General features: G+C 43.7%; 1 protein-coding gene across 1 annotated transcript in view; it reads right to left on the bottom strand.

The window, feature by feature from the left end:
- Nucleotides 1-437: 437 nt before the first annotated feature.
- The window catches only part of DNAH8 (dynein axonemal heavy chain 8), a 328,304-nt gene continuing 310,193 nt past the window's right edge, over nucleotides 438-18,548 (bottom strand). The window contains exons 89-92 of the mRNA XM_024983878.2: nucleotides 17,409-17,561; nucleotides 17,136-17,325; nucleotides 3,130-3,251; nucleotides 438-861 (exon numbers count right to left, since the gene is read on the bottom strand). Coding sequence (XP_024839646.1) covers nucleotides 574-861; nucleotides 3,130-3,251; nucleotides 17,136-17,325; nucleotides 17,409-17,561 — 753 coding nt within the window. The 3' untranslated portion in view covers nucleotides 438-573. The remainder of the gene's footprint in view (nucleotides 862-3,129; nucleotides 3,252-17,135; nucleotides 17,326-17,408; nucleotides 17,562-18,548) is intronic.

Raw genomic sequence — 18,548 nt, 5'->3', positions numbered from 1 at the left:
TTAAATTGCAAGGGCAGCCATCCCAGTGGATTTTCTGTCTCAAATATTTCACACCACCAGCTATCAGTCCCAAGGGGGAACTGACTGGACCCCTCCAGTTCCCACTTCACAAACACGGAGAGAGGACCAAATGCAGAAAACAAGCAAAAGGCAGCATACTTGCATAAACTCAGGCTTGGGTGGATGGTATTCAAAGGAAAGGTGGGTTTTATTTGAGAGAGACGATTGCATCTACTAGACTCTTTTTGGGATGCAACAAATTAATACTTTTAGTTTTTAAAAATTCAAATCTTCCAAAGTATTCAAACATGAAAATAGGACTTTATCTAAAAAATAATTATAAATGGAATGTGGCTGCCTGGAATAAAAAAAAAACAAACTTTACTTTTGAATCGTCTTTCCAAATATTGATATGAGAGAAAACACACACATCCAAGTGACTGTAAGATACCAACTTTTTAATTTAGAAAGAGTAATCAAGCAATTATCAGGGAGAAAGACACGCCTCCCTGAGTCTCTCGACAGTGCTGACTGCCCACGTGGCTCCAGGGCCCTCAGCAGGTGGAAAGGAACTTACTTGATGTCACACAGAAGGGCCACGCCTCTCAGGATCCAGTGATCCGGGGAGAGGACTGTTCGCAAATACACCACAGTGATGAAGGTCAAGTCAGTCCGCCTGGGCTTCTTGTAAATGGGACACACGTACAACTTGGGGTCCTTGGGTGCCGTGGAATTGATGGCAAAGATGTGCAACACGGGCAGCTGTGTGAAGAGCACCTTGGGGGTGGATTCCGTGAGCTTTCCATTCCGTCTGTCCCAGGCTGCTCCGTCCATGTACAGCCCATAAATGTATACGCCTTCCTGGAGGGGCCAAGCGGAAGATAGCAGGAAGTTTTAAAAAGTTACCTGCTGGGAGATGGGCACCCAATGTTGTAACGAAGGTCATCAGTTTGGAAAGAGAACACACAGCAATCTTAAAACGCTCCCCAAAGGAGAAAACACCAGTGGATGCATTCCTTGGTGAAATACTGAGCCCACTGTTGCTCTGTGGCACAGCTGGAGGCTATGGTCTTCCCTGGTAGCTCAGCTGGTAAAGAATCTGCCTGCAAATGCAGGATATCCCAGTTCGATTCCTGGGTTGGGAAGATCCTCTGGAGGAGGGTATGGCAACCCACTCCAGTATTCTTGCCTGGAGAATCCCATGGACAGAGGAGCCTGGTGGGCTACAGTCCATGGGGTTGCAAGGAGTCAGACATGACTGAGTGACTAAGCACACACAGCACATGAGTGCCATAGAAATGTTTCTATTACTGGTGATTTGAGCCTAGGGGTGACCAGCCTGGGACCAAAGACTCAGCCAGCAGCGCCAGATTGCCTCTGCTGCAAATGAAAGTCTCTGACAGGGGTGTTCTGAGTTGGTGCGGGGTCCTGCGGGAGCACCCAGGACACGATTCAGAGCTGGGTGCCACTCGGGATCTCAGCCTGCACTGAGCAAGCCAACAGGCGGTTCTAACTTCATGTGAGTGCCCCCAGAGGTCAGACATGCAGAGCAAGAGCGGAAGTGATGGGCAGGGTGGGGGAGAATCAGTCCAAGAGTGGCTGACCTCATCCTGTATCTGTCTTTCACACAGTAGGACTTGAGGGCCTCACCAGTAAACCAGGAGACAACACACACACACACACACATAGAACAAAATGTAAAAGGCATGACTCAAACACCAGCACACGCTTGTTAGAGGGGCTGCCTAATGAACAGCACTGACTGAGGCCAAGCGCGGTGACTGCAAGTGAAAAGTCACTGTGGGTTGGAGTGCTCGGGGAGGCTTGTGGAGGAGAGGGTCTTGGAGGGCACGCTGCGCTTGGGAACATGGAGGAGAGAGGGTGGGCATCAAGAGAGGCTGGATGGTCAGGAGAGTCCAAGCATTTTATTTAGCAGCAGGGTCAATGGTTATAAAATAAGTTAGGGCTTAACAGTGGAAGACTGTCGATACCAGACTGAAGAGCTTGAACTTTATCTTGTAGGCAGTGGGGAGCCATAGAACATGTGCTCAGTAAGAAAAAAGTCTAAAGGGAATCACGGGGGAGACTCCAACAATCACGTAAGCTCATAAGACACACTTAAGTAGAAGATGGTGACCGTTTTTCCATCTCCAGTGAGGACTGGGTAAGAGAAAGGAAATCTATATTATAATAAAAGAGAGGGATATTAGCTGCAAAGTGTTTTCTAAAATCCCCCATGTGGGCCAAGAGTATAAGAACCATACCTCTTGAACCAAAATCTGAAGTACATGATTTGACAGTAAAACCATGGGCAATCCCAGAAAATGAGCACATTAGATACCATCATTAAATCTGTGGCATGGTATGATGTGTGCACCAGGTCCGACTCTTTGCAACACCATAGGTGATAGCCCACCAAGCTCTTCTGTCCATGGAATTTTCCAGGCAAATTGTCCTTCTACCCAGGTCCTGCAGCTAAGAAGGAACATGACTGGAACTGGCCCCAGAGCTCAGGACTGCCAATCCTGTTAGTCTCTACTGCCCTTGCTGCTGCTGCTAAGTCACTTCAGTCGTGTCTGATTCTGTGCAACCCCATAGACGGCAGCCCACCAGGCCCTGCCATCCCTGGGATTCTCCAGGCAAGAACACTGGAGTGGGTTGCCATTTCCTCCTCCAATGCATGAAAGTGAAAAGTGAAAGTGAAGTCGTTCAGTTGTGTCTGACTCTTAGCGACCCCATGGACTGCAACCTACCAGGGTCCTCCATCCATGGGATTTTCCAGGCAAGAGTACTGGAAAATGGCAACCCACTACTGCCCTTAACCCTCATTAATTCTGTGAGTGCCCCACAGCAGTGGATGGAGACATGCAGAAAGTCCTTTTGAGCACACACAAATGTAACTTGTAATTACAAAGAATGCAGTCTGGGGACTTCCTGGTGTTTATCATTCATTCCCACTCTGGCAAATGCAGGAGGAGTTGGCATTGAGGTCTCCTGGTTACAACCAAGGAAACTCTCACTGCAAAGCCAGAGGACCTGATGGAGATGCTCATAGGTCCATGTTCAGCAGAACTTGAACTTGGAGCCCCAGCTCCAGAAGTGGCCCTGCTCTTGCCCAGTGGCACCTACCGCAGGGGGTGATGTGACCTCCTCCTTGGTCTGCCGCAGAACTTCGTTGTGGATGGTCACGGAGTCCAGGGCCCAGCCTTTGTGGGCACGGGTCACTTCTTGCCTCATTGCGGTCAGGAAGCCTTAGAAAAGGAGAAAGAAATCGTGATGCCTTGGTGCAGACTACTCTAGTAACAAGAGGGGGAATTGTGTAGTTAGCTGCTTATCCATCTCCAGATGTGTGCCCATCCCAGAGGAGCTGACATCAAACCTCAGAAGGGATGTTTCTTTCAACGTTTTGTTTCAATCAACCAAATACGTCTTGCCAGCAGACAGCCGGAAAACAGCACCGTCTCTGCCTCAGACAAGGTCGCGGTTTGAAATTCCCCTGGGATTTCAACTATTCTAGTCTTCTAAGGGCTGTAACCCAGCGCTAACATAGAGTCTCTGTTTGAAAATCCAGTATCAAGGAATAATATTGGAATGGTAAAATATTCTGAGAACAGCATTCCAATTAAAACTGGAATCAAACCATTATCAAGCGTCTATTTGCTCTAATGGAATAATTTCATTTAGTCTAGGAAATAAGGCGTAATGCCAAAATAGAAAGCCTGACTTTCAATTTGATCAAACAAAGCAATCACACCGGAAAGGAACGCTCCATGTTTTAATGTGCATAATACAGTTATTTTAAGACAATACATGGTTCTGTATATTGTGGCCTTTCTTTAAACATAATATTTGCAAATCATTGCCATGCAATTCAATTAGAGAAGTCTATCTTGGAGAGTAGCATTTCATATTTAAAAACTATACCTTAAACTTCAAAATGGACTTCAAAATCTTAGGATACTTTCAGTTCAGTTCAGTCGCTCAGTCGTGTCCGACTCTGCGACCCCATGAATCGCAGTGCGCCAGGCCCCCCTGTCCATCACCAACTCCCAGAGTTCACCCAAACTCATGTCCCCTGTGACCTATCTATTACATTTTGGCCTCCATGTTAATACTGGAAATCATGAGCCCCTTTATTCACAATCACAAGTAAATTTTGGAAGCGTGTGTCCCTATTACTCCTAGACTCATGAACTGTGAGAACTTTAACGCACAAACCAACACGAAAGTGGTAATATTTTATCAGGTTTGAATGGGAGTGGAAAGAAGAGGGAAAGTTACAAGGCATAAAGGCAGGCAGTGAGTTAACACCTGTTAGAATTAGAAAGAAAGAATGAGAACTCCCCTGGTGGTCCAGTGGCTAAGACTCTGTGCTTTCAATGCAAGGAACCCAGGTTCAAGCCCTCATCAGAGAACTAGATCCCACATGCCACAGCTAGGAGTTCACATGCTGCAACTAAGATCTCGCATGCAACCATGACCTGGCACAGCCAAATGAATCAGTGTATATATATATATATATATATATATATATTTTTTTTTTTTTAATAAATAAAGTAGGACTCTAGCCTGCTTAGTGAAAAAGTCAAGTTCTCTCCATTCTCAAGTCCTTCCCTCATTATTGTTAGACACTTGGGGAGGCACTCATTCATTCATTCATTCACTAAGTCCCTTAGAAGTGGCCACTATATACCAGGTATGCTAGAGGTGAGATGCCCACAATGATGAAGAGGCCATCCATGGACCCTGCACTCAAGGAGCTCAGTCTACAGGGAAAGTGGACGGAAGCAGGATATACACCTCGATGTCATTGTAAGTAAAGATGTGAGAACAGAGTGGACCACTCAAGAAGACAGCTCAGGGACGGCTGAATTGAGAAGATGAAGTCAAAGACTAGTCTTGAAAATAAGAGTTTTCCAGGTGGGATAATTCCAGTTAAGGGAACAGCATGTGCAAAGGCACAGAAGTCTAGGCCTACAGATGAGGCAATAATGGCAGATGAGGTTAGAACAAAGGCAGAGGCAGGGTTTCGCAGGGGCAGACTTTGGACCTGGTGACTTTGTGAATGGTGGGAAGCCACTGATTATCTGAAGCAGGCAAATAATTTAGTTGTATTTGCATCTTATAAAGTTTACTCAGAGCTCTCACTGAAAGCAGGATTTAGGAAACTCAAGAAGAACCCCTGCATTAATCCAAAAGAAAAGTTGGTCAGTCAACCAGAGGACCTAATTGAAGGTCTTTTTTCTTTTTTTTAGGTCCACTGGGAGGCATGTGGAACTTCCCTGACCAAGGATCGAACCCATGCCCTTTGCAATGGAAATGCATAATCATAACCACTGGACCACCAGAGAAGTCCTATAAGTGATTCTTATAAAGTTTCATGAAACTAAGAGTGCCTAGTAGGAAAGGATGCTTTTATGATGCAAAGTGTTAAATACAGGGAGTAGGAAACTTGGTAGACGTTTGCCTGCAGCGATTTCTGGTCAAGACCTGTCTGTAGTGTACATGTGGAGTCACCTGAGATGGTCTGATCAAGTGTGTGATTACATCAACTTCCACTTTAAATACTGGGGATCTCATTTTTTTAGTAGTCAACATGTCGTGTGTTTGGTAGTCAGGTATATGCCACGCCATGATAACTTGCTTTAGTTGTGTCCGGCTCTGCAGCCCTATGGACTGTGGCCCTCCAGGCTCCTCTGTCCGTGGGATTTTCCAGGCAAGAATACTGGAGTGTGTTGCCATGCCATCCTCTGGGAATCTTCCTGATCCAGGGATCAAACCCGGGTCTTTTATGTTTCCTGCATTGGCAAGCGGGTTCTTTATCACTCACACCACCTGGGAAACCCAGTCAGGTATATATGACCACAGTAATAAAACCCAATCCTCCATTCTAAGTGACTCCATGAAAATGTCATTTTCATCACTCAACTTTAAGCTTGCATCCAAGTAGATCCTCAGAATTAAATTGACCCTATTTTATGATATTTTAAAATTCATCATTGATCTATGAATCTACAAAGTCATAATGCATAAGGCATGAATAATGACTAACTATCCATCTGCACTAGTTGAAAAACTGGGTTTTTCTATAATATTTGAAGTTCCAAATTGCAAATTTGACCTCACTTGCTATGGCACTCAGAACAATGTAGTAGATGCCAGGTGAGGGGGTGAGAGACTCTCTATTATGTAACACACCCAAGGCAAGGACCTCAGTTGATGGTGGAGTGTTCTGAAAAAGTTCTAGTATGGTTAAGGAGATACCACCTTCTCTCATCTCCCTGCTGGGGAATACGCATGATATTGTCTGGCTGACTTCAACAGTAAGCCTCCTAATGTTTAGGAAGCACTCTCGGTTATGCCAGGAGACGAAATCTAGAATGCATATTACCTTGAGCTATTAAGAAAGGAAAATGTTCAATAAATAATTTGAGGCCTGAGAGCAGAGGGTAGGAAACCGTTCCATGGCTCATTCTCACTCAGAACATGGAGAAGATACATATATTTTTTTCAAGTTTTGATAGCTTTTTTTTTGCCTCCTAAAAAGAAGAACATGATCTTGCAGAATTCAAACTGAATTGCAAATCCACTGAATTGCTCTTTATCGAATTTTAAAAATGAATGATCATCTTTCTTATAGACTGATATCAAGTATAATGAAATCAAAAACTCTTGTTTTCTGAAACCTATATAATTTTAAAAGACTATTGATAGATTTTTCTTTATAAAGGCTTGAGAAGTAGTACTTCTGTCTTGGCACTAATTTAATTTTAATAATTCTTAAGCCGAATTTCAATCATCAGTGGTGGGAAAAGCGATTCAGGCGTTCATGCGTTTGACTCAGAAGTGAGAAAAAAAAGTTGGGGAAAGTCCTCAACAAAAATAATCTATTTTTCATGAGACTTAAACACCCACACAAAAATGGGTGATTTAACCATTCAAACATCTGAGTGTCATGTGGGCTAACTGAGGTGCCTTAAATTTTCTTTGCCTTTCTAACCCATACAGTATAATGAATTGTTAAAACACTTGTCAAGCTTGTTCTTTTGCAAAATGTACTTTTAAGCTTGTATTATACTCTGGAAACTCAGGCCTAAAATAACACTTGTTATGTCTTAATTCCTGTAATAGTCATGACCTAACATTTCAGCAAACAAACTATTGTTGTTTGACCTGTGCAATCAGTTGGCTTGAAGGAAGCTGTAGAAGGCTTTCAGTATCAATTCAAACAAGGTCGTGGAAGGGACAGAATAAATAACTAACCAGGAATGCTATTGTTGTTGTTCAGTCACTAAGTTGTGTTCAATTCTTTGCAACCCCAAGGACTGCAGCATGCCAGGCTCCTCTGTTCTCTACTATCTCCCAGAGTTTGCTTAGATTCATGTCCATGGAGTTGGTAATACTATATAACCTCTGCTGCCTTCTCTTTTTGCCCTCAATCTTTCCAGCATCAGGGTCTTTTCCAGTGAGTCTGCTCTTTGCATCAGATAGCCAAAGTATTGGAGCATCAGCTTCAGCATTAGTCCTTCCAATGAGTATTCAGGGTTGATTTCCTTTAGGATTGACTGGTTTGGTCTCCTGGCTGTCCAAGGGACTCTCAAGAGTCTTCTCCAACACCACAGTTCAAAAGCATCAATTCTTCTGTGCTCAGCTTTCTTTATAGCCCAACTCTCACATCCATACATGACTACTAGAAAAACCGTAGCTTTGACCATACAGATCTTTATCAGCAGAATGATATCTCTGCTTTCTATCTCTGCTTTTCTGCCTAGGTTTGTCGTGTCTTTGCTCCTATCAAGGACAAGTGTCTTTTAATTTCATGGCTTGCAGTCACCATCCATAGTGATTCTGGAGCCCAAGAAAATAAAACCTGTTGCTGCTTCCACTTTTCCCCCTTCTGTTTGCCATGAAGTGATGGGAACACATGTCATCAAACCAACTTTTTCACTCTCCTCTTTCACCCTCATCAGGAGGCTCTTCAGTTTGTCTTCCCTTTTTGCCATTAGAGTGGTAACATTTGTGTATCTGAGGCTGTTGATATTTCTCCCCACAATCTTGATTCCAGCTTGTGATTCATCCAGCCCAGCATTTTGCATGATGTACTCTTCATAGAAGTTAAATAAGCAGGGTGACAATGTACAGCCTCGACATACTCCTTTCCCAATTTTGAATCAGTCAGTTGTTCCATGTCCGGTTCAAACTGTTGCTTCTTGACCTGCATACAGGATTATCAGGAGACAGGTAAGGTGGTGTGGTACTCCTGTCTCTTTAAGAATTTTCCACAGTTTGTTGTGATCTACACAGTCAAAGGCTTTAGCATAACCAAGGAAGCAGAAGTAGATATTTTTCTGAAATTCTCTTGCTTTCTCTATGAATGTTGGTAATTTGATCTCTGGGTCCTGTGCTCTTTCTAAACCCAGCTGTACATCTGGAAGTTCTTGGTTCACGTACTGCTGAAGCCTAGCTTGACGAATTTTGAGCATAACCTTGCTAGTGTGTGAAATGAGCACCATCAGGAAGGTTCTTTATTTCACAAGGAGTTGCTTGGTATTCTGTAATGATGGTCCTATAGGCAACACTTTCTTTCCTTTAATAAATGAACCAGTCCTTAGGTAATGAGCCTTCGGTTGTTCAGTATTTCCTGTCTTGTCAGTTACTAAGCCTCCCATGAGCATTTTGAAAGATGAGCAGAAATGATGTTCCTGCCATAAGATTATGACAGGCAGTTTTTTCCCCAAAATGAGAACCGAATGCAGTTCATTGGTAAGTTAAATAGAAGGTCAGAAATCATTAAGCAAAGATGACGATGATTCACCCAGTTGAATAAAAATGCCCCAGGAACCTTTCCTGATGCTTTGTTCAATGCTGTAAGGTAGGGATCTTAATCTTGGCTGAAAATTTGAAATATCTGGGAAGACTTTGAAACTTCCAATTCCCTGGTCATAGCCCAGATAAGTTAAATCAGAATCTCTAGAGGTGGGACCAGGCTTTAGTACTGTTTTAAGGCAGGGTTTCTCAAAGTTCACAGTTAACACCAAGGGAAAGATCGCTTATTAAAATGCTGGTTCTGATTCAGTAGGGAGGTTGAGGGTAGGTCCTGAGGATCCTCATTTCTATCAAGCTCCCAGGTGATGTTGCCGCTGCTGGCTGCTGGACCACATACTGGGTAGCAATGGTCTAAGGCCCAGGTTCCTCACACCTTAGCATGACCAAAAGATATTTTAAGACTGATTATATAGACTCTAATGAACTCATCCCCAGAGGTTCTGAAGTCCCTGGTTTGGGCCCCAGGGACTAGCATGCATTAAAACCTACCCACATGATTCTACTGTGCGGGCAGGATTAAGAACCTCTGCTCTGTAAAAAATATCTGCATGACAGGCCAATAAGAGATCATGGACGCATGTTGTTTGCAGAACAAATTTGGCAAGTGGGAAGAGACATGCCCTATGATACAAGCAAAACATGAGGAAGGCTGTCAGTAATGCAAGCTGAGTCTTCCCAGAGTCCCCTGATATGCATATATTTTCTGAAATGCTGTTAATCCAGGACATGGAGTATAAGCCGGAGCACTGGGGCTAATTCTCTTGGTTAGGTTGGGATCAGCTAACCCCGCTGGGTCTCACATGCCAAAACGTAATTCTGTAATTGCTGTACCTTCCCTACTCCTTCTCTGCTACTCCATGCTTCCTCTCCCTTCACCCAACCTTACACCTCTCTGCTCCCTCCCCAACCTTTACGCTATTCTCGCTGGAGTGGGTCTGTGGTTAACAGACTCTCCCATGTGTTCCATGTCTGCACAGAACATTCTCTCCATCTTCTTGCCCTTCCTGGAGGCTGGCTCAACCCTGAAGATCCTGTCCTCCCCAACTGCCCCTCCACCCTGGATGAGAATCTCTGCTGCTTGGACAATCATCCTCTGTCCACACGCCCCTCCCCTCACTGTCCCTGCAAGTACCCACTGGTCCCCATTCACGGAGCCTCCTGCCGCCTTCTGGGTCTCTTCAGTATCCCACTCAGCATCTTGACGTCTCAGTTCCAAAGACCTGGTCCTCAACTCCACCCCTTTTCTTTGCTTCTTCCCCTATTTAGAGCAGACCCATCTTTTTCATCACTCACCCAGCAGAACTCCACTGCTAAACAAGTCCAGGTGTCCTTCTTCTTAAACCCATTCCAGGCTGCTGAGCAAAACTGAGACCAGCACACAACTGCCACCGTGGTTTAGCCACCACTAGCCTTGATGGGATTGTCAAAGCCATCTAGCAATCCCTTCCTCCTTAGCCCTCTTTCTCAAACTTCTGCTACTCTTCTTAAATCTCTCCTCTAACACCCTGCTCCTGAGATCACTTTGCCTCCTCAAAGGGAAGAATAGAAAGCATCAGATGGAAATTCTCTTAACTTCTTGCCACCATACCAGCAAACTCATTGGCATCTACGCTCATTCCTTCCTTGTTACCTTGTTATAGCGGGTGGGGTGTCCCTCCTCCCGCATGGAGTGCATCCCTCCACTTGGGGAACCACTCCTTCTGCTTCTTTCACTCCCCCCCTTGTGGTATCTTTGTTGTCTCTCTCTCTCCTGGCTTCTTCCCACCAGTATTTGAATAGGCTCAAGCTTGTCCTGCCATTAAAAGAAGAAAGAAAATGTTTTCTTCTTACAACTGCTCCTCCAACTCCCTTCTTCTCTTCCAAATCCAATTTCTCGAGGGAATTTTCCATGTTCTCCACCCTCACTCTCTGTCTCCCCATTTTCTGGTCTCTCACTCACCCTGAAATCTGACTCCTCCACCTCCCCACCTACTCCACTGAGACTTCTCTCGCCCGCAGTCTCCTGGTTGATAAGGCTATCTAGCCATCTGGGGCCCTACCTTACTTGACCTCTGGCAGCATCTGTTACTCCTTCCTCCCATCCCCCCCATCTTCCACCACACTATGCATTCCTGATTTCCCTCTTTCAAGCTGTTAGGATGTGAGGGACTATTTACAAGAGTCAGGGTGATCTGGAGGGTGGGCAGGTACAAGCAAACGGAGCAGAACCCTGGTGAGGGTGGTTTAGTGGGGAGATGGACAGCTGTAGTCCTGGTGAGGTTTACAGAGGATGGAATAGTTCACGGAGACAGTTGGAAGTAAGAATCAGAAGCTAACACTGGGACTTTTGATGAGTCGGTCATAAGTAGAGACAAACAATTGCATCTCTGAGAAGGACTGAGGTCATCAATGAAGAGACCAGGGCCAAGGGCAGAACTTGCCTGAGAAGAGCCCACAAAGTGGGCTCAGAAGTAGCCCTCTGAGAGGTAGGGGGAGAACCAAGGTAGGTGATGGATGGAAGCCAAGGTGTGAAATGAAGCTAGCAGGAGGATTACTAGACCTGGTGGCCTTGGAGAGAGCAGTTTCAGTGTTGTAATGAAGCCAGCCAAACGACAAGGAACTAGAGGGTGGGTAAGGACCATGGGCAGAGACTAAAATCATAAGGGATGTGGTTGAGGCTGAAGCCAGGGCATCAAGCCCCTCCCCACCAAAGGTGAGAAGAATGGGCTTTTATTCACTTGGAGGTGTTTCTACAGTGTCCACAGTCCTTCTCTGGTTCTGGGATTCAGGGTCACGGCAGTGAGTGCTATCACCCAGATTGAGGTCTGAAACCCTGATAACCCTTCACCTAGATTTCCTCAGATATTAGGGGTACCTCTGGGGCACACTTGGGATTGTTATAAGATTAGAAAAAATCCCCAGTCCCTTCCAATCCTAAAGCTCTATTAATAACCCTGCTGTACTCTTCTGCCCAACAGACAGCAAGCTTTTATGACTGTCTTCAAGATAAGCATTCAGAAATTGCTGGCAGCTGCTAATGTTGCCCTAAAAACAAATACACAGGACTTCCCTGGACAGTGGATAGGAGTCCGCCTGCCAACACAGGGGGCACAGGTTTGATCTCTGGTCCAGGAAGATTCCATGGGCTGTGGGCAACTAATGCCCATGGACCACAACGACTGAAGCCCAAGCGCCTAGAGCCTGTGCTCTGCAAAAAGAGAGGCCACTGCAATGACAAACCTGTGCTCTGCAATGAGAGAGGCCACCGCAGTGACAAGCCTGTGCACCACAATGAGGAGTAGCCCCCATTCACCACGACTAGAGAAAACCCACACGCAGCAACGAAGACCCAGCACGACCAAAAATAAATAAATACGTTATTTTTTTTAAAAAAGAACAAATACTCAGGCAAGAGGTTATCGGTGATTTTTACAGGAACAAAAGATAACAGGACAAAAATTGTCCATCTCTTTGATTCAGTAGACTCCCTTCTAACTGAAAATCTTGATTTGTAGTAGTGAATACTAAATTGTTGCTGATATCTGCTACAACAGACCTGGTGTGGCTTGCCAAGACACTAAAGAACAAAACAGAAAAGCTAGAGCAGTTCGGCATCCAAATGGCATCACGCTGCAGATTGAGTTCAACATTTGGAAAATAATGTCAGTGCAGGTCTCACACCTCTGTGTGAGAGCACGTCCAGCCTCTGCTCCCTTTCATTTGCAGCACCTGTGAGTCACACCAAACTGAATGGCAAAGCGAGGCTATCAATTAAAAGGTTCTGGAAGGCAGGCAATTCCCTTGGATTGATGTCAAGCTCATGTCCACTCATAATCTCTGAGTTTAAACACATCCCTATCTATGACACAGACACACACAAATCAGAATCTAAGTCGTGTGTACATGATGCTGTGAAAAGGTACACTTGTGGGAACAAGAGACCACATAATCCTTCCAGAATGCTGAGCAGCACAGTCTTAAACGATATGCGTGTGTGCGTGCCAGTTACTGCTGGGAAGCCCCAGTGGAGCACAAAGGTTCACCTGAGCCTGAGTTATCCACTTGGAGGCAGTTCCATGCTATGCCCAAAGCTGGGCCATTGAACAAATGTCACAGGGTCAGGGGCACACAGAGCTTGACCACGTTAATAATCAAATCTAATTGCCACCTGATTGAGCTCGTCAGTTGCTACAGAAATGATTGTGAAGGGGGCTGAACACACGAAATTAGTTCCAGGGTGGCTGGCTGACAGCCTCTTCAATAAGACGAAATATCAGACCACCACACAGTGACAGAACAGTGCTACAAACAGGGTGAGATCAGACACAGACTGCGACCAGGGAGGGGGTGGCAAATGAGGCCCGTCACCTGTCCCTGCAGCATCACTTAGGCCCAAAGGGCGCTCACAGGGGCATGATGGGAAACACACCTCAGACAGTATCAGATGCCAGGTAACATTACAAGAACACAAAACAAATGGTCATAGGTGAAAGAAACATTTTCAAGCTTTCTACAATCTAGGTGATTTTGACTATATATATTTCTGAAAAAACTATGGCATCTTAGCAAACGGCACTGTGTTTTACTTAAACCGTGGTTTCTTTAAACAATTTACTTAGAGACTTCCCTAGCGGTCCAGCGGCTAAGACTTCGCCTTTCAATGCGGGGTGTGTTTGTCTGATCCCTGGTCCGGGAGCTATGATCTCACATGTCTTTCAACCAAAAAGCCAATACATGAAATGGAAGCAATATTGTAACAAATTCAATAAAGACTTTCAAAATGTTCCACATCAAAAGAAAAATCTTCCCAGTGCACCAGCCCCAAGTATCCAGTATCGTGCATCGAACCTGGACTGGCGACTCGTTTCATATATGATATTATACATATTTCAATGCCGGATGGTATGGGGAGGGAGGAGGGAGGAGGGTTCAGGATGGGGAACACATGTATGCCTGTGGCGGATTCATTTCAATATATGGCAGAACCAATACAATATTGTAAAGTTTAAAAATAAAATAAAATTAAAAAAAAAAGAAAAATCTTAAAAAAATAGCCCTTGAAAAATAATTTACTTAAATCTTTTGGGACAAAAAATTATTTCATGGAAGGGGACTGGGTTAGACGATATAAAACCCAGAAGTTACACCATGTCGAGAAATCAGTCACCAAGGTCAGATAGTGACCAGAGAAGCTTCCACCTGGAGAGGACTTTATCTGCTTGCATGCTGCCTGTGAACATGCATGGGGTTGCTGCAACCTCTCTGATTCGGCCAGGTAAGATGGAACTGCAAGGGATTTGTCTTCCATGTCAAGTAAGGGCAAAGGAAGCAGAGAAATGATTGGTAGGTAGGGAAATCTAACTTCCATTCTTCTGTGCTACAAACAGAAAGCAAGGGTGTGTAAGGTAGGATGTTTGAATAGGTGCAAGACTTTCGGAGACACGGAGAGCCATGAGAGAAGGAATCCAAGTTCAGTTTAAAAACAGAAATGAAGGTATTTGGCCGGCGACCGCGTCGCACCCTCTGACGCGCATGTCGCGTCATTTCCGCCCCCTCACGGGAGGCGGCGAAAAAAAAAAAAAAAAAAAAACAAAAAAACAGAAATGAAGAGGAAAAAAAAAAAAAAATAGAAAGGATCAGTGTTATTAACAAGGCAAATAAGAAAACTGATTTGTATTTATATTTCTTTAAATGTTGCTCTAGTTTGTAATACTTCTTAATAAATAGTAACAAACATTAGTTTATATTAATACTTTGCTATTGAAAGTTACATTTCTAATGGAAAAAAGCAATTGCTCAAAGAGACTGTGCTGTGATATACGATTTACCCATCTATGTCTATGGAAAGCCATGAATACATCAACCCCGCTCCCTTGGCTTCTAAATGTTAAAAATATACTTAACGATCTCACCTTTTTTTTTTTTCCTAATCACTGATTTGAAGTCTGCCAGCACACCTGCCCACCTGGATGTCCCTCCTGCACAAGCTGACGTGTCCAGGGCTCCCTGCTCATCCTCCCAAGTGGCCCCTCTCCTAAGGCTCCTGGTCTTGTGCTTAGCCTTCAGCCTCAGCCACTGCTACTTCCTACCCTCTCAAAGAGCCCCATTTAATCAGTCCATCAGATCTGCCTCCTCCTCTGCACCTGGTCAAGGTCTCAGGCTGTCTCCCTTGGACCTGATAAGAGTGTCATTGCTATGGATAGCCTTCTTTCAGTCTACACTCTACCTTCACCTCATTTTTGGTGACTTTATGCTGCCTTTATGATGCAGCTCAAACTCGCCTGGAAGACCTCACCCCCCGACACCCCTGCTCCTGCTTCCTGAGCTCAGGCCACACGAGTCTTCTCTCCCTGGACATGCCTTGTCTCTGCTCAGGTCTCTGACTGGGATGCTCTTACCAGCCTCTGCCTCTGTGAACCCCACTCTTCCAGGGTTGAGCTGACCCCGGGTACAGCTCTTCTCAAGGCCGGCCTCGGGGAAGGTACCTCTCTGTCCTCTGTGCCTGCGCGGCACTTGGTTCTACGCAGGCGGAGCATTTACCACATTCTGTTAAAGTTGCTCATGTTTCTGTCCTACTGACCAGATTATGGGCGCCTTTGGGGCAGGAACTGCATCTCAAATCTCTCTCTATTGAAAGCACCTAGTGGATGGGCTGGCAAATGAAAGATGGTTGAACAATCCTAATCAAGTTAAACGTTATTTCTTTAAGCTCCCAAGCTCGGAATCGCCTGGTGACAGCTTACTCAAATTGAGGGCTGGTATAGAGGAAAGAGACTTGTAAGTAGACACAAGAATCTGAAAACCATAATAAAAATTTTTTTCCTTCCCAAATTCAATGGGAATTCTGGGAGAAAAACAGATAAGTGAAATATTGGGGCTGTTCTTCACAAATCTAAAGTCTACTGACATAATAATGTGCCATGTATTGGGTTGGCCAAAAAGTTCATTTGGGTTTTTTCATAAGATGGTACAGAAAAACCTGAATAAACTTTTTGGCCAACCCAATATAATTTGCTAAGTTCCTAAAAACCACCATGATCAATGTTTTAAATTTAGAAAATGTTAAGGCACTTGAAAATTCATGAACTGAATGAATGCATGTACACAGAGAACAAATAAATGTCTACTATTTATTAAGTATTATACAGGGAGGCCTGGCATGCTGCGATTCATGGGGTCACAAAGAGTTGGACATGACTGAGCGACTGAACTGAACTGAACTGATACAAAGAAAAACATACAACTCATAAGTATAAAGCTTGATAAATTTTCACCAAGGGAATATAGCCCTGTAACCAATATCCAGATCAAGAAGTAGAACATTCCCAGACCCCTTGAACCGCCTTGTGCCCTTTGGCGATCACTGCCCTTTCCCACAAGGGTAACCACTATTCTGACTTTTAAGACCTTGGATCTATTTTACTTATTTTGGTTTCTTGCATAAATGGAATCACACAATATTCATACATCACAAAGAATATGGTATACATTATAATGTGTCCTGTTTGACTTCCTTCATTTAATATTATTTTATGAGATTCAACCATACTGCTGAGAGTAACAATGTGAGTGTTTGCTAAGTTGCTTACGGAGTAACGAGAGTAATCCTAAATTTCTAAGTGTGAACACTTCTTAAATTGTATTACTAATGGGCCTAGAAGGTGCTGAACTGTAAGGAACCCAGTGTCCCTTCATTCTTGCCAAGAGTTACTTGAAAAAACTATCCATGTCATAGTAAGAAAAAAACATTGTTGCATTTCTGAACTTTTATGAACTCTATGAGATCTAGTCTGAAACTTATTCAGTAAATATTTCTATAATGAAGGAATATATGCCATGGGATCACAAAGCACTTTTTCAGGGGAGGGGCAAAAAAAACAAGCAAGCAGGGACAGACTCTGGAAGTGCACTGAATAAAACTTTTGCCACATGGTCATTTTAAAAATCAGTCTAATTTTCTGAGCCTTAGGAACATTTTCCTTTGCATATTCTGGTGCTTCATTTTTGTCAGTTTCATAAACATTTAAAAAGTAATGTTTGAACAAAACCTTTTCAGTATTTCACATTGTTCTAACCACCAACTTGCTTGCTTAAGTGGGTGAGAAGAAAAATGGAATTTTGCCCCTATGTTGTGGAAGCAATATGGCAGACAGAACTTCAGACTGAATTTGTAAAACAAATATAGAAGGTTCCTCTGTTGGTCTACACCTCTGAAAGCATAATTCCAGCATGCAGTAAGCTGCGCCTCTATACTGCTCTGTGTAACATACATTTATCACACAGTGCTACCACACAACCACTCACGACGTCCAAGTCCTGTGAACACCTACCTTGGGGATTGAAGAAACCAGTCATCCAGAACACATTGGGCCTCCCTTCAAATATCCAGGTAGAAAACTGAGCGTTTCTTTCCAAAAGTTCAGTAAACCAGAAGCCCAGTGTGGAGGAGTCCCAGGACACTCTTTTCCAGATTTGGGGTATACGGGCATCATACATGTTGTCCAGAGCATCTCTCAAGTTCTGGAAAAATGACGGAGTTAAAATCTGAGAATAAGAAAATTCAACGGAAGAGGGAAACAGCTACCGAGATGGTCATAGCTTACCTCACTCATAATGATCGTGCCTTCAATGGCCAATTTTAGATCATTCAGGCTACTGCGAAGTATTGAAATGACTTTTTGCATTCTGTCAATTTCTTGTCTGAGAAATATGTTCATTGAATTAAGATGCCCCATCTTTATCAAACGAGCTTTCACCTAACACAAAGCATACAATAATGGAGATGAAAAAAAAAATTATCTGCCCCTTCTTTTCCAAGGATCCCTCCTTTCTCTAGTCTCTTTTTCCTCTGGATATATCTCTACAAGCCCAAGTGAACTCTAAAATATCTCTTGCAGAACCAAATTTGCCATTAAATTTCCCATTTTCTGGGCTTCAAAAACTACTGTTCAACTAAAATGATTTTTATTTCCTACTGATCGTACTTAGTTGATAATTGGAAAAATACTTTGAAAAGCTGAGATAAAATTTTACTTTTTTTCCCCTTTCAAATGATTAAGTACTAAAGTGTCAGTTAAATATTCTTTTGCAATTTAACCTTTGTAAGAGTACAGTCTGGAATACTTTTTCTCATAGTGCTTATAGAATCATTATTAGAAATGTCACAGAAAGTGAATACAGCCGAAATCTTTACAGAACAGTTACCAATAAATATGATTGGCTGCAGTATCCTAACTGTTCTTGCTCTGGCTAGGGTGACTAAAGAGAGCCTTTCATAATCTAATCAATGAAAATATTTGATTTTGTGGAAGGGCCATAAAGCACCTGTCATTTTTTCCTTCTGGTATATAATTTATTGGCCATTTCGAAGAGATCAATATAAAAGCATCTGGTCACAGGAACAATAAAATATAACAATTATTGGGAAATAGGCCAATACATATACACATTTCAATTCAGTGACATATGCCCCAGCAAAGACTGACTACGAATACCGGCAAGAACTCTTGAGAGATCTGAACTTTCTGCGGGCCACAATCAAAGAAATGCCAGAACAGGAGGGGTGAGGATAGATACATGGAGTAGGAGGGAATGAGGCACCAGTCCACAGAGTCACCAGAAAGCCAGGGGAACTGCAGCATTCTTGAATGCCCGCTGCCTTCTCTTGAGTCATGGGAGACTAGAGACAGATGGGCTCTAGGCTCATCTGGACCACCCTCTTTCCTCCTGTCACAGAACAGGTT

This window comes from Bos taurus, chromosome 23, assembly GCF_002263795.3.
Source record: "Bos taurus isolate L1 Dominette 01449 registration number 42190680 breed Hereford chromosome 23, ARS-UCD2.0, whole genome shotgun sequence".
In the NCBI taxonomy this organism is placed as follows: Eukaryota; Metazoa; Chordata; class Mammalia; order Artiodactyla; family Bovidae; genus Bos; species Bos taurus.
Note: the sequence above shows the minus strand (reverse complement) of the source record. Positions and strands in the feature narration are given on the sequence as shown.